Source organism: Quercus lobata, chromosome 8, assembly GCF_001633185.2.
Source record: "Quercus lobata isolate SW786 chromosome 8, ValleyOak3.0 Primary Assembly, whole genome shotgun sequence".
NCBI classification, from domain to species: domain Eukaryota; kingdom Viridiplantae; phylum Streptophyta; class Magnoliopsida; order Fagales; family Fagaceae; genus Quercus; species Quercus lobata.
In genome coordinates, this window is record NC_044911.1 from 46,213,525 (window position 1) to 46,229,237 (window position 15,713).

General features: G+C 34.6%; 2 protein-coding genes across 2 annotated transcripts; one reads left to right on the top strand and one right to left on the bottom strand.

The window, feature by feature from the left end:
- Window positions 1-960: 960 nt before the first annotated feature.
- Window positions 961-2,152, bottom strand: LOC115955614 (ATP synthase delta chain, chloroplastic-like). Its single transcript, XM_031073810.1, has one exon. The coding sequence runs from the start codon at window positions 2,036-2,038 to the stop codon at window positions 1,334-1,336; it is 705 nt and encodes a 234-aa protein (XP_030929670.1). The 5' UTR covers window positions 2,039-2,152; the 3' UTR covers window positions 961-1,333.
- Window positions 2,153-7,041: 4,889 nt separating this feature from the next.
- Window positions 7,042-10,401, top strand: LOC115958058 (ras-related protein RABA3). The gene is made up of 2 exons (XM_031076420.1): window positions 7,042-7,507; window positions 9,731-10,401. The coding sequence occupies exons 1-2, from the start codon at window positions 7,254-7,256 to the stop codon at window positions 10,182-10,184; spliced, it is 708 nt and encodes a 235-aa protein (XP_030932280.1). The 5' UTR covers window positions 7,042-7,253; the 3' UTR covers window positions 10,185-10,401.
- Window positions 10,402-15,713: the final 5,312 nt, after the last annotated feature.

A 15,713-nucleotide genomic window follows, 5' to 3' on the forward strand; every position in this document is an offset into this window, starting at 1 on the left:
CCTAGCTAGAAAATTAAAATAACTTTGTTTGAATTAATTGTCCACTTAAAAGCAAAAGAGTAAAGCACAACATTAACAAATCTAAAGTATCCAAAGTGCATTAAGCAAAATCTAAAAATGAAAAATAAGGTATGCAATCGAGGCTAGAAAAGTAAAAGAGCATCCAAAGTGAATTTATTTTTGGCAAATATTAATAAGCACCGCATAGGTGCTTGTTAAGGTTGTACAAAAGTGGGTCCTGTTTAATAAAAATTTTAAATAAAAAAATGATATAAAACTAGTCTTTTTGGTTATTTCAATATTTTTTTCTCTCAACAAAGTTGGTCCCATATTGAAAAATATGACATAAAACTATAGAGAAAGACAAAAATTTGTACAAAAAAAAGTCAAAAGTTGTTAACGGGCACCGTAAGTTAACACAACCCTTTATTTTTATTCCAAAGGCAAAAGCAAAAGTAAGATAGCAAAGTCTAAATGCACAATGTGTACTATTTACCAACATTCTATGGTACACATTTATTTTTTGTTTTGTATGTACCATATATAGGTAATCTCAACCAAGATAGAATATTGCTTAAAGAATATATTTGTTTTGTATGTACCATATATAGGTAATCTCAACCAAGATAGAATATTGCTTAATGAATATATTAAGGAATAATATTATGTAGGGATAGTAAAAAAAAAAATATTAGGGAAGAAAAAAATAAAACATTTTTTTTTTTTACTGAGAAAATTATAGTAGATTTTATTGATTGAAAATCACTTTACACAATGGAAAAGAGAAACAAGGGGGCATTTTTCTAAGCAAATAAAGACTTTTTCATTCTCTTTTGCAATACTAACAAGAGCTAAAGTAACACAATTACCGTTTAAATAAACACTAACAAAAGAAAAAGACAAAAAGTACAAAAACTTAACAAATAATGGAAATATTAGTATTGTACAAACAAAGCAATGGATTATAAATCACTGGGTGTCATGCTATTTTGATCAACTTCCAATGTCTAATTGATCTATCACAAAAACATGAAGCTTTATTGAGAATTTCACCTAACTCGACTGATAAGAATTTTTGTGGTCAAATTATAAGTCTGAAATTCGAATCCCACTTACATTTAAATTCTGTTATTCATCCACACATGGAATTTCAGCATATGATTGTACTCATCCTGTTATTCATCCATATTATTCATCCCACTTACATTTGAATTCTGTTATTCATCCACACTTGGAATTTCAGCATATGATTGTATTCAAGGTGGGGTGAATAATACTTGCAGCTCTTTCTTTTCGTTCAAGGTCTGCAATCTTACATTGTTTATGATTTTATTCATACGGCAAAGGAAGGTAAGCTATCATGAACCAAATTCCTTACCTTCACCTTTGTAGCCCCACTGAGCTTTTGAACCCTCCTAGCAATCGCAAACAACTGATCTTCTTCCATCTTTGTTGCAGATGAGACCAATACCACTTGTGTCCCGCTCAACTCATCATGAATCCTCTCAAATTCCTCCAACACCTCTTTCACAATTCCAACCTTGTTTTTCTGAATCAACATCTTTATCAAGCTCGCCAAATGCCTATCGAATCTCCCCTTCTTGACCACTTCTCCAATAACTTGTCCCTTATCCTTCTCACTCATAAACTGGTCATCCAAGAATGCTTGAACTTGCTCATTTCTGAGAATCTTCAAGAACCTTTGGACGTCTTTTCCAAGTGTGTTAAGGGAATTGTTGCATTGAGCTATGTCTACCAGTGCGGCAGCATAACCACTGGCTGGTTCTCGGTAAAGGGTTGGAGAATTTGGAGTAAAAGATGAGGGTTGAGAGTGGGAGAGGAATGAGGGAGTGAAGGTCTTGTGGGTGAGAGTTATGGTTTTGTTGGTGGTTTTGGTGGTAGAGGAAAGGTGGGTTTGTGGGGAAAGGTGTGAATATTGGGGTGTCTGAGGAGTTGACTTGAAGAAACATAGTTCACGAGAAGTTGGATATGGGGTTGGAACTTTAAGGGTTGAAACTGAGCTTGACAAAGTATCCATGGAAAAGGAGCAAAGAAATAGACTTGTTCTGTTAGAGAAGTTTTAGATTTTGGTTTTTCTGTTGCTGGATGAGATGAAGAATCGCAGAGAATCGCTCTCAGCCACAAAAAGTCTCATACCAAAATTTTTTTATTTTATTTTTCATTTAGCCTGGTTTAGAGATATACTCACCTTCTTTGGGTCTGAAACCGAAGACGTAGGAAGGTGCCATTAGATTAGACCAATGCAGTCATTGACTCATTGGCAAGTCCAATGATTGAAAAAGATGTGGTAGACTGGAAGTTGAGTGTCCAATTCATTATTTGGGCTAGTCAATGGAAGTTTGCTCATCTAAGTTGTAACATGGCAGCTCACTTTTTGGCCCATTGAGCATGCTTTTGCAACAGATTTGGGCCTTTGCCAATTTCTACTTCACTAAGATCTGTTGTTATAGTCATAGATGGAGATGAGTGAGGGCCCAAGCACCTTATTTTGCTTTGTTCTTTTGTTTAATACAAGTATTCAATTTTCAATATGAGGGGAAAATGACTTTTTATTTTATTTTATTTTATTTTATGGTAGTGTTCAAGTCTTTGGTCAAATCATTTCACTTCCTACCCATGAAATATCCCAAAAATCTCATGTATGGATAGTATGGTGAATTGAATCTAAGATCTCTAAATTTAAGTCACGCTTCAGACCAATGAATCTACCATCTAGGTAATCGTGGGAAAAATGACACTTTGTTAGAGGAGAGCTGCATTAGATAATTTAGTATTATTGTATTGTCACACAAGTTGGATAGTTGAGAGTTTTAAAAATGATAAATTTTATTATTTTAATTTATTAATAATTTGATAGTTAATAATGAGGAAGAATGTGGATTCAAAATATTCAAGCATGCCTCGCACTTAACTAACGCAATCTTGCCTTGCACACAAGCAACCCGCACAATCAACTTACCCATCTATGATCAAGCCCACATAATATTGCCATGGCTCATTACCGCACATGCTGCTCGCCAATCACACTCGTAAGAGTCATTATAACCCGCAATTTGCCAAGCCATGACCATGGATTCGTTATAATCACAAAGACACCAACGTGTTGCCAAAATAGAACTCATGTAAGCATATACCACAAAAGGTAGCAGAACTTGTTACTGCCCAAAACATATTGCTCAATCGATAGCATGTCTCGTCTTTATGAATTTGTGTCATTGACAAAAATAAGATGTCAAAGTTTTTCATTATCACAAATAAATTCATCATTTTTGTCAAAACTCTCCTACGTTGATTATCATAAATTATATGTTACTTTTACATGAAACTATCACATTTTTTTATCAATCACAGTTAATCGTGTGATTGTGACAAAATGTGTGTATTTTTTTTATAAAATAATATATATTTTTAGTAAGATGTTAGGCCCGCCAATTTTTTTTTAAATTATTTATTATTAAAAGCCAACTATATTCTCAAAGATAAATAGGTCTAACATTGGCCCAACAATCCACACACACACACACACACACACACACACACATATATATATATATATATATAGTAGCCATAATTAGCATTGGTTCGTGTCCCTGGCTCTGGTTGCCCTCCATGCGGGCCTTAAATTGCCATCATTCTTACGAATGTCATTGTAACAAATTCTGTCGGTGCGACATTATAAGCTCCACCCGTACATATAAGAACTTTCCTATTCTGTTTCTTATTATGGGTCTTTGGTTGGAATTACAAATTCAATTCACTTCTGGCCTCGTTAATCCAATCAATAAAAGGAGATATGTATAAAGTTTTTAAAGTAATATAACATAAAATGAGAGTTCTGGACCCACTCTCCATTGGATGCCTCTGGAATTTTGATTGAACCAATATATTAATTATGGAAAATATTAAAAATATATTTCTCTATAAAATGTTTTTTTTTTTTAAATAGACGCGCGTTATGAAGTAATGAAACATTGGATTCAAGATAATTAGTTTAAGCATTTTATCCGACAAAAACTTTGAATGATAAATGGCATATGATATGACAGACTATTAGTGAATAAATCTTTAGTAATCGTGAGATAATTAAGATCATTCTCATTTCTCAACAAAAAGAAAATTGAAAAATAAAAATTCAAACAGGTTGACTTTTTATTAATAGAAGATAAAATTGTTAGTTCGTTGGTATATTGATTTTTTTTGTTACAATTTTTTATTATTATTATAAGGTTTTGTTAAAAATTATTAAAGATTTATGATGTGTTGTGGAATAAAAACTATTGATTAAAATATGACGAGTATACCTTTACTCAAGTAGGGGTTGTATGTAAGTTCCAGTTAACTCAACTGATAAAATTTTTTATGGTTGAATAAAAGATCTGGAGTTCAATTTCCGCTTACATCAAAAACCATTTAGTGTCTTGGTCTAATAATATAGAGCTATCAACAAGAATGAACTTTATAAATTATGAAACTCTCTTTTAAAAAAAAAAAAAAAAAAAAAGTAGGGAACGTAATAGTCATTGAAATCATTCATTAAACATGCCTAAGAGCACTCACAGAAGTGGTGCTAAATAGCTATATTGTTATTTTTAGTACCACCAATCACAAAAGTGGAGCTGCAACAGGGGAGTTATAACCAAAAAATTTGGCTTCTCAGCTATAGTGCACATCTAAAGATAGATGTCTCAAAGCTTAAAAAAAATATATATATATATATATATATATATTTTGTGTTCACACATGGTTAGATTTTTTTTTTCTTTCTCCTCAATCGATCCTCACACTCTTCATTTCTTCTTGTTGCAAACTTCAATTCCTCCACTCGCCGTCGCCCTAAGCCCCTGCCTAGCGCCGATCTTTCTCTCCGTCGTTTTCTCTCTCTAGATCGAATCCAAGCTCAAATGATCTAATGATTTTCGGTTTTAGTTGATTTGGTGGGTTTGGTTGTGACAGCACGACGGCGGGGGGTTAGCCATGGTGGGTTAACCCTCTCTCTCTCTATCTCTCTCTCTTTAGCCCTTTCTCTAGATTAAATCCAAGCTTTATTGATCTGATGATTTTTGGTTTTTTCTGGGTTTTGGTTGATATGGTGGGTTTAGGTTGTGATTTGGTTTTGGGTTTTGATTTGGGTTGAGGTTGTGGGTGGTGATGACAGTGGCAATGGATGTGGGCGGTGGTGGCTGGTGGCAATGAGTGTGGGCAGTGGTGGTGGGTTTCGTTTTTCAGTGGTTTTTTGATGGTGGGTTTCTAATGGTGGGTGGTGGTTTGAGTTTGTGATTGGTGATTTTGTTTGGTTTGGGTTGAGGAAAAAGATTAAGGATTTGGGTTGGTGGTTGGTGGTTTTTTCTTTCTACTGTGGACTGGTGGTGGTGGTGGTGGATGTTTGTGCTGTGCTGGTGTTTTTTTTTTTTTTTTTGTTGTGGATGTTTTTATTATTATTTTAATGAGTCATTTGTATTATTTTAATCAAATAGCTAAAAATATACCCTCATTGCTGTGGGAGTATGAAAAGGTAAAATATATAAAGTGACTTTTGTAAGTGCCAAATAACTATATTTTTTATTCCATTACTGTGAATGTTTTAACAAACCTTCTTTTTGGTTTAATTTTGTTTTGTCCTTTTTTCAATTTATTAATATTTAGTTTTGTCCATTAAACATACCTAACCAACCTCTCTCACAAAAGGCTACTGCCTCCACCCCACCCAACACCCCCCCCCCCCCAAATGAAAAACCAAAATTACCCCAACTTGAAAAAAAAAATTTAAAAGTTTTTTTTTTTTTTTTTTAAATTTCAACTCAAAAAAAACTTTGTTGAAGTCCTAGTCAGTTCAGTTATTGCTGTTAGGTTCAGATCATTTTCATTCTAAAAACGAATATACAACTTTAAGGACCATGTCTTTTAATGTTATATCCATATTTTGAAACACTTTTGCTTCTTTTTTTTTTTTTCTTTTTTTTTTTTTTGTCTCAAGCTTTTTACAAATTTTTTTTTTAATTTTTTAGAAAATAAGTTTGTTTTTAGTTTTTTTATTATCACATATTGAACAAAAAATTAGGCTAAAATACAAAACACACTTTTTATGTCTGACCAAAATTCATTTCAATTCTCTAATTTTGTTTTCGTTTATTTCAGTATTTTAACTTTCAAGTTTATTCTTTTAAGGATTTTCCATCAACTTTTGTAATATTTTGTGGTTAATTTTCTAATTTCTTCAAATTTTTTAAATTAAAAAAAAATTTAATTAATAATTGAAAAATAATTTTCAGATTTTTTTTTTTCCAAAAAATTTTAACAAAAGTTGACAGAAAAACCTTAATTAAATAAATCTAAAACTTAGAGAACTGAAATAAATGAAAACAAAGTTAAAAGATTGAAATGAGTTTTAAAGAAATTTAAAAAATAAATTTTACATTTTAGTCTTAAAATTATCGAACGCTATATATTTTTGTTTGAAAAACAAATACTATATAAATAAGTTACGAGAAATTGCGAAGTACGCAACCCACACTTAAATCCAAACATAACATAACCCGCAACTAGGATTGAATGAGCTGTTCCACGTTGAAGGACCCACCTCTTCCGCTTTCAATAATGAAATCAACTTTACAAACTAAAGCCACTCTAAAACAATCATCTCCATGACTTGTATGGAATAATGCCGTAGATTACGCACTGAACCAAAATATGATCGGTGCTATTCAGCTCTGGCATTTCAATTTACACTCACAAATCCCAATTCCTAATTATCCATTTAGAGCAAAACTGCTATAACTTTTTTTGTCTGACAGTCAAGTACTGTTGATTTTTGTGTGTTATCCATGGCCCCCAAAATCATGAATCATGCTACAACAATACATATACAAACATAATGCATGGTACGTCCACTGTGATAAAGCAAGTAAAGTTGAAGACAAGCCCTTCTCAAAAAAAAAAAAAAAGGTTGAAGACAAGGACAAGACAATTTTTCATACTTAGCACTCTTTTTCCGCCGCTGAATAGTTATTAATACCCCCCTATACATTGAGACCTCACTCTGTCACTCTCATCACAGCTTTTTCTTCTTTTCTCTTACTTACTCCCACTTACCTAAAGACTTTAGACCAAGGCCAAAGTTTTGAGCTTTACTTTGTATTAACATTTAGTGAGTGTCATACTGTCATATAGTATATATACTCAGCTCCCAGCTAGCTAGCTACCTCTTTGTGTGGGCTTTTTGTGTAGTGAAAAAAATGAATCAAGAAATGAATGGGGTTGACACTGATAGTTACCAAGAGAATGGGTATGAGAAAATTGATTATGTGTTCAAGGTGGTGGTGATCGGAGACTCGGCTGTGGGAAAGAGTCAGCTCTTGTCCAGGTTTACTAAGAATGAGTTCTGCTTTGACTCCAAGTCCACCATTGGGGTTGAGTTCCAGACCAGGACTGTTACCATTAAAGGCAAAGTCATCAAGGCCCAGATCTGGGACACTGCTGGCCAAGAAAGGTTCTCTCTCTCTCTCCCCAAATGCTATTTTTTATTTTTGTTGGATTTATCATTTATCTTTAGTGTTTCTAAGAGTTTGACTAGTAAATGGATATATATAAAACTCCATTTTGACTAATAAGTAAACAGTAAACTGAGCTGTTTATGATTTTATCCAGAAAAGAAAATAGTAAACTATAGCTGTTTAAGCAACATGCTGAAAGTTTGGTAAAATATTCAAACGTAGGGAAGAAAGATGGTATCTTCTTTATAGTTTTTAAAAGGTTTAATTATGCTTACATATGTTTGGGATCGAGTTTGATTTGCTAATTGAGGTTTGAAAACTTATATTTTACTAACATGATGTTTAAAAAAAAAATCTTTCTTATTCATTAAAATTTACATGTATAAATCAAAAAGTTCCAATAGCACATTTACAATTTGAATAAATTAAATTCATGAATTTAAAATAAATATAATTAGACTTCAAGTGAATGAATAGTGTAACTTTTTGGGCTATATTTGTTAATTGAAATTCAATTCCAACCCAAATTATTGGTGAGTAAAGTGTGTTTTCTTCTCTTTTAAAATAATTTTTCATACCTCCTTTAAGTTAATAGTTGGCAACTTGGCATGCAGTTAACTCCATTCAACAACAATGATGGAGCAAAATGAAGAAGCCTATATCATCAATTCATCTCTTCGAATGTTATTACTATCCAATAAAATCATATTCCACATATAATTCTTTATAAAAAAAAAAAAATTAAATATGGTTATGCACGTCAAATTTCATATAAATCGAATTCCATTTACTATTCAATCTATAAAGTTATACAGTTAATGTATAATAAAATAAAATTTTGAAGAAATTATACAAGAAGATTTTTAATCTCTAATCATTTTGATATTTATTTGTATAATTGAAGATGGGACAAACATATACTTTAGCAATAGGTTCCATAAATCTAGAGTCTTGTAACTCAATTGGTTAACACCTCCTAGTATTTTTATTGGAAACTTTTAGAGTTCAAATCTTTCTAACTATCAGATTATATATATATATATATAATAGGTTCCATAAAATATTTCTCCATAAAAGATATTGGGTTGTTCTAATCCAAGGAAGGTTGAGATATTTTAACCTTAATATTTTAGAGTGACTAATGTATTTTGTAATATGTATTACCAAACATGCTTGACCTGCAGTTTGTCCCATGACCATATCTCATTATCCAAATTAATGATATTCCCATTCATATTGCAATCAAGTATGTATCATCTTAGTCATTTGGCAGATAGAGGAAAATCCAACTATTATTGAGTCAATCATAGCTCAAGCTATGTTGAATCTCTCATCATCTTAATAAAGTTGCAATTTACCTCATCAAAAAAAAAAAAAAAAAAAAAAAAAAAAAAAAAAAAAAAGAAGAAGAAAGTATATATCATTGTATTAGAGGTTTAAGTGATAGTTTAGTGGCCAAGGGCCTTGTAGCTTATTTGACACCTCTTCATAAACAAAGTATTTGGAGGTTTGGGGGGAAAAGGTTTGAGCTGCGGTCCAGTGATATGGCATTCTTTGTGATGCTTCATATATCTTGTTCAAACCCCCCACCTTGTCTCTTATTATCCACCTGTATATATAATTCCCACTCTCTACTTATCCAAGTGGGGCAAAAAAGTATCATTGTGTGTATTATTGTTCTAATTAGAGAATAATCAGACCATATAATTACTAGCCAACAAGGAGTACACAATTTGGTAGACTTGATAGCGAACATTGTCCTCAATAAGAAGGATTCCTTAAATTTGGCAAAGACTTATCATGTTTTAGACCAAGAAATATCGGGAATGACTAAATTTGATTGTTTCAGCGTTACACATTTTTAACTAAGAAAAAAAATATGCAATAGTATTCAACAAGTTGGGGCTGACATAAATTTGACAGTCAAAACAAGTTTCAATAGGGTACTTTCTCTTTCCATGTAAACTTCAATTCTGATTTGGGTTACTATCTCTATCCATGTAAAAAAATGCAACAGTTATTCATCAATTTTTGGTTGACACTTGACATAAATTTGGCAGCTGATCATACAAGTTCTTTTTTTTTTTTTTTGGGAGATAGAAAGTCTAATCTAAGTGTATATGTTTATGAAGCTCCCCGCCCTTCTAGAGACTTGAACTCCAACTTCTGCTCTGTACAATGAATTATGATTTTTTTTTTTATGTGCAATGAATTCCTAGGTACCGGGCTGTGACAAGTGCATACTACAGGGGTGCACTAGGGGCCATGCTGGTCTACGATATCACCAAGAGACCCAGCTTTGATCATGTGGCAAGATGGGTTGAGGAACTCAGGGCCCATGCTGATAATTCAATTGTGATCACCCTGATTGGGAACAAAGCTGATCTTGTAGACCTGAGGGCTGTGCCCACTGAAGATGCTATTGAGTTTGCAGAGGAGCAAGGCCTTTTTTTCTCAGAGACATCAGCTCTCAGTGGTGACAATGTGGACACTGCATTTTTTAGGCTGCTAGAGGAAATTCATGGTGTGATTTCTAAGAAGAATTTGGAATGTGTCAATGGAAAATCCAATGGTGGTGATGTCCAGGCACTCAAAGGGTCCAAGATTGATGTTATTTCTGGGGCTGAGTTGGAAATTAGTGAGATGAAGAAATTATCTGCATGTTCTTGTTAAATCCTTCTATTGAGAAGGAAATCTCTTCTGTGGTGGCTAGCTATCTTTTAGGGGAGTAATATGGTGGGAGATGCGTAATTTTTTTTTTTTTTTTAATTTTTTTTATATGTGTTATATTGGTAGGTCTTAACTCTATGAATGTCAGCTGACTTAGCTGACAGTTTTTTTGTCCTTGAAAAATGAGAGACTATAATCAAATCCGATCTACCCAAAAAAAAAAAAGGGGGGGGGGGGGGGGGGGGGGGGGGGGGTAGGATTGTGAGTTATAGTTGCTCGGGTGGACTAGAAAAGAAAAATAAAATTCTTAGTCCATGTATGGCTTAATATAATTGTTTTTGGATAGGTAAATAGTGGAGGAGTTGGATTTTGGAACACCAATTTAGTACTTGAAATTTAGTAAGATATTATCCACGTGCTACTGTTTGTCTCGCTATATATGTCATGTTCCTGAACTGTTTTTTTTTTTCTTTTTAATAATTAAAGTTAATTCGAGACTTATTATTTTTATGATATCAATTAGAGTCTCTTTACTGAAGTAGTAAATTTTCTATCAAACTTTAATTTACCTTTGTACTTTTCTTTGTCTCCTAATTTAACGAACGTAAGATTTAATCTTAAATTGTAGATAAAATATCAGAACATTTTTTTTTCTTTTTTTGAGGGAAAAAAAGGACTTTATTATTTATATGCTTCTTTAAGCTGGCCATGGAATGTACCATATTATGTCTACAGAAATTTTAATACGAAATTATTCAATGTACTTTGTGAATTATACATCTCTCTCATATGGGATTCACATTTATGTGAGAGGAAGATGTAGTCTACTGTATATATTAAATAATTTTTCGTGTCATATATAAGTTGTATTTCCCAATAACATCTCTTCACATTAAATCACTAATTCAAATTAAAAGTACTTTTCACTCATCATTAAAAGAATCCCATGCCTTTCTTGAGAATGTTTTGGTGAGCAAAATTTTGGGGGCAGAGCATAATTTTTCCCCTTCTAAGTTCCAAGTTCCAAAAGACAATAAAACCCAACAAACAGCCTCAATTATACATCTCGCAGATAAGACGTAAGTGTACTTCCAAAGAACAAGGTTGTGTAGGTTAACCTGAACTTCATCCTTCAAAAACAAACTAAACACAATGATGAGTTAGGTATGGTTGGTGACAACTAATATAAACGGGGGAACAAAGTTATTTTCTTTTCAACAACCATGGAATATTAGGTCTATCTCAATGAATGCCTTCGTTTTCTGAAAAATAATTATGACGAAAACTTATTTCTTTTGACAAATGATGAAATCGCTCTTAATAAGCAACGATCAAAAAATGAAATGACAACTAGTTCTCATGTTTCAGTATGTTACTATGTTTCCGGACAATAATGTCAAGCATTTTAAACCAATTGGGCCGAACGAATCTTTGTTCCTGTATTCGCATTTCTCACTCATGAAACAAATTTTGCATATTCATTTCTTTGGTATGGTTGGTATAGCGTATGGGCTTGTGTGAAGCCCAAAAAGGTGTCCACTTGGGCAGTTCATCGACTCCGAATCCTAATCTTAGGATTTTTTTTTTTTTTTTTTTTTTAGTATGACCTATTCAAGTATACTGTTTTTAGATTAGATAAAATAATATTTTTAGTCTGACAGTTGGGTTCAAGTCGTTAGCCCGAAGGCATCGATACTCTTTGTGGTGTTTAGTGTCTAGGTTTCAAATCTACCTTTTTGTTGGATTCAAACATTTTAAAAGTTGAATAAAAAACTGAATTGTGTAAAACTTATTCGCACAATTATAATTTTTCTCACATCAGTTAAAAAAAAATTCTTGACAACAAGTTACACAAAAATTTGTAATTTCATTAAAGCAAGAAATTGGATGTAATAAGCCCCTTGACTTATATATCGCCTCTCATTTAAATCCTTCAATTCCCTCTAAATTTTTTTAGCTTGGTGTAAGACACATGACATTTCTTTGATTTTGTGTTGTTTACATGGGTTTTTTAAATATCAAATGTCTTACAATTATATTAAATTGGATAAAGAATTTACTCTTTCAACTTACTCGTTGAAAATTTTCACCAACTTTCATGCGCATTATCCTTCTCTATATTCTATACAATATTTATGTGATAAAAGAAGTACATGTTACCATTCTCTAATCTTAGAAAGAGTTTGCTAAAGTCTTTGAGGCACAACACAAGTAGAATAAACTCTTCATTGAATCTATTATCATTCATTTGAGAGTGGAGAAAGAGGCAAAGAAACCTACCTATAATTACACCCCTCTCATATGAGGTGGGATTTACTCCCATGTGAGGAGGCATTACATATCAAATATCACAGTTATACAAATAAAAAATTCCAATATGTTTCACAATGGCTGATCTTTTGACTTTTAGTTTGGTTTGATGGAACACCCACTCCAACAAGATGTACTTTTGATGTAAGATGCAAAAGCGTCAAGAAGCAGAACACGTCTACCTCTAGAAAACAAGAAACAAAACACCTTTACTTCTAAAAATAAGCTCGAATCCACGAGAATTCTTAGAGTCCACAAGGGTCCTTGAATCCACAAGGAGAAAAGGTTTGGAATTCACCATAAAATAAAAAAAAACAAAAGTCTAAATTTTATTGATTAAATAATTGTTCCAAAAAAACGTGTACAGACTTAGGGGCCTATTTAAGGGTTCCGTAAAACTTGACAGACAAAAACATATTGTGGGGCTCGAAATCTGAGGTCCTAGCCCACTTTGTGTTAAGGGCCCAAAGCCCAGGCCGAGGAGCCCTATTGCCGAGGACGCGCAATGAAAGCTCCTTGAAGGCTTAAGAATGTGGCCGAGGACGATCTCACGCTCAACACCTCACAAAACGCCTGAAGAAAAGGACAAATTCAGTACAAGAGCAGTACAAGGAAGAAAGCTGCCAACACCATAATGTGGAGCCCTGCGTCTGACAAGCCCATACTGCAGACCTTGCTATTTAACTTTTCCCAACCACCCCCAACCACTCTGATGTATGGATTGATAGGACAAGTCATTACCCCCAAAAAAGGAAAAACTGACACGTAGACGAGAGACGGGAGGTAAACACTGGTATAAAAGGGGAAGAGAGCCAGGGGGGAAAAAAGGAAAAGAAAACTACAAAAAGAAGAACGGGAAGAATGTGATGCTCCTCGGACTTAGTCCGAGGAGTCAAACCCTTCAGGCTACATCGATGTAAGGCTTAGCTATTCAGGCCAAACCTACCTTTGTATGAGCTCCCATAAAATCAGGACCAGACTGCTGCCCGGTGACTAAGGGCAAACCTTTCAAGCCCACTCTCTACAAATTATATTGTTCGGGCCTATTACACACGAACTCAATATCATTCTTGGGTCATTAAAAATCGTGTCCCTACAATTGGCGCTGTCTGTGGGAAGGCTTGCGCGTTGGCGCAGGTGGCGGTGGAATCAAGTCTCTATCAAGCAGAGGTCTGCGAAGTTTCCTCCATTTCCAGCGACATGCAGTTGTTGCTCCGACATAAACTTCTGCTAGGGGCTACGCCTTGCAGTGCCAATGGCACGGGCAGCTCTAGGGGCTTCCAACCTCAAGCTAACTCTCCCCACCTTGGTCGAGGGGCTAACCTTCGAAAAATAAATAAATAAATACAAAGAAAAACTACTTAAAAGAAAATATACAAGTTTTGGACAGAACTAAGGCCTTGTATGGTCCTCGGACTCAAACCTATGGGGAAACCAACTACTTAAAAGAAAATATACAAGTTTTGGACAGAACTAAGGCCTTGTATGGTCCTCGGACTCAAGCTTATGGGGAAACCAACTACTTAAAAGAAAATATACAAGTTTTGGACAGAACAAAGGCCTTGTATGGTCCTCGGACTTAAGCCTATGGGGAAACCAACTACTTAAAAGAAAATATACAAGTTTTAGACAGAACCAAGGCCTTGTATGGTCCTCGGACTCAAGCCTATGGGGAAACCAACTACTTAAAAGAAAATATACAAGTTTTGGACAGAACCAAGGCCTTGTATGGTCCTCAAACTCAAGTCTATGGGGAAACCAACTACTTAAAAGAAAATATACAAGTTTTGGACAGAACCAAGGCCTTGTATGGTCCTCGGACTCCAGCCTATGGGAAAACCAACTACTTAAAAGAAAATATACAAGTTTTGAACAGAACCAAGGCCTTGTATGGTCCTCGGACTCAAGCCTATGGGGAAACCAACTACTTAAAGGAAAAAAGTACAAGTTTTGGACAGAACCAAGGCCTTGTATGGTCCTCGGACTCAAGCCTATGGGGAAACCAACTACTTAAAAGAAAATATACAAGTTTTGGACAGAACCAAGGCCTTGTATGGTCCTCGGACTCAAGCCTATGGGGAAACCCATAGACTGAATGGGATCCCCAGTCTACCCTCGGATCCTCAATACCAAGGGAACTGATGCGACTATCATAGGGTCAAGTATTATCAAAAACACGGCCAATGTCCCTTACTGCTCGGCAACCTTCTCGGACGGTTTATTTAGGGTTTATCTTTCTCGGGCGGTCGCCTTGCACACGTTGCGGAGCACTCAGCTGTAATATCGGTTAGTTTCATGAGTTTAATCTATTGTGAGTTAGCATTATTATACTTGATATTGTCGATAAGTTCGAATTAATAGGATTCTGTTTCAAGGTTTCCTGCTCTAAGTATCATTAAAGGAAAATATAAATGTAGTATCCCATTCACAAAGTAGTTGTTGCAGAAAAAGAAAAATATTTAAAAGGAAACAAATCCATTTCTTATTAAGACAAAGAAACAGTACAGCGTACAATGAAAGAGCTTAAATAAGCTCATACTGAAACTAACTACATAAGCGAAAAGAAAAGATACAAGGGAGTGAAGAAAAAGCCGAAGAAGAGGTGCAGAGAAGAGACGTGCTGCAGTTCCAAAATTTTGTCTAAGGAAACCATTCCTCAATACTTTTACATGCCTATAACTCAGACAGCAAAAGAGCCCAACTTGGGGCTTGCACCGTTGAAGAAAAGGTGCAGGCAGCCGGAAGTTGATGAGCCTCCACGTAACCACGCCTGCGATAGAGCAGACGGCGCTGATGGCGGAAAACCTTACTCTTGACGCATCAAGAATCTGGTGCGACCAGTACCTACTTCAGATTTTGACTGAAAGAGGGAGAAATACCATTTCTCCCTTGTCAAGACGGAAGATTATCTTGAATCTGTGCCTCCCCTATCCAGACCACGTCACCTTGAGTTTCGGAAGGACCCGGCGCCTTTGTGGCGGATGTAGTTCCTTTACCCCTGCCTGTGTCTCAAACATATTGCACAAAGGGTGGATAACACTGAACATGAAAACTGTGATTATAGCTGAAGGATTATGATCTTGAAGAGAGCCGAAGGGTTTGAAGGTAAGGAGAATAACCTCCTATCCTACCTATATAAAGGTAAGGTGGTGGCATTCAATTCGTGCAGCTTTCCAAGGAATGCTACGTACAAGGCAGATTTGGCTCAATTTCCAACATCAT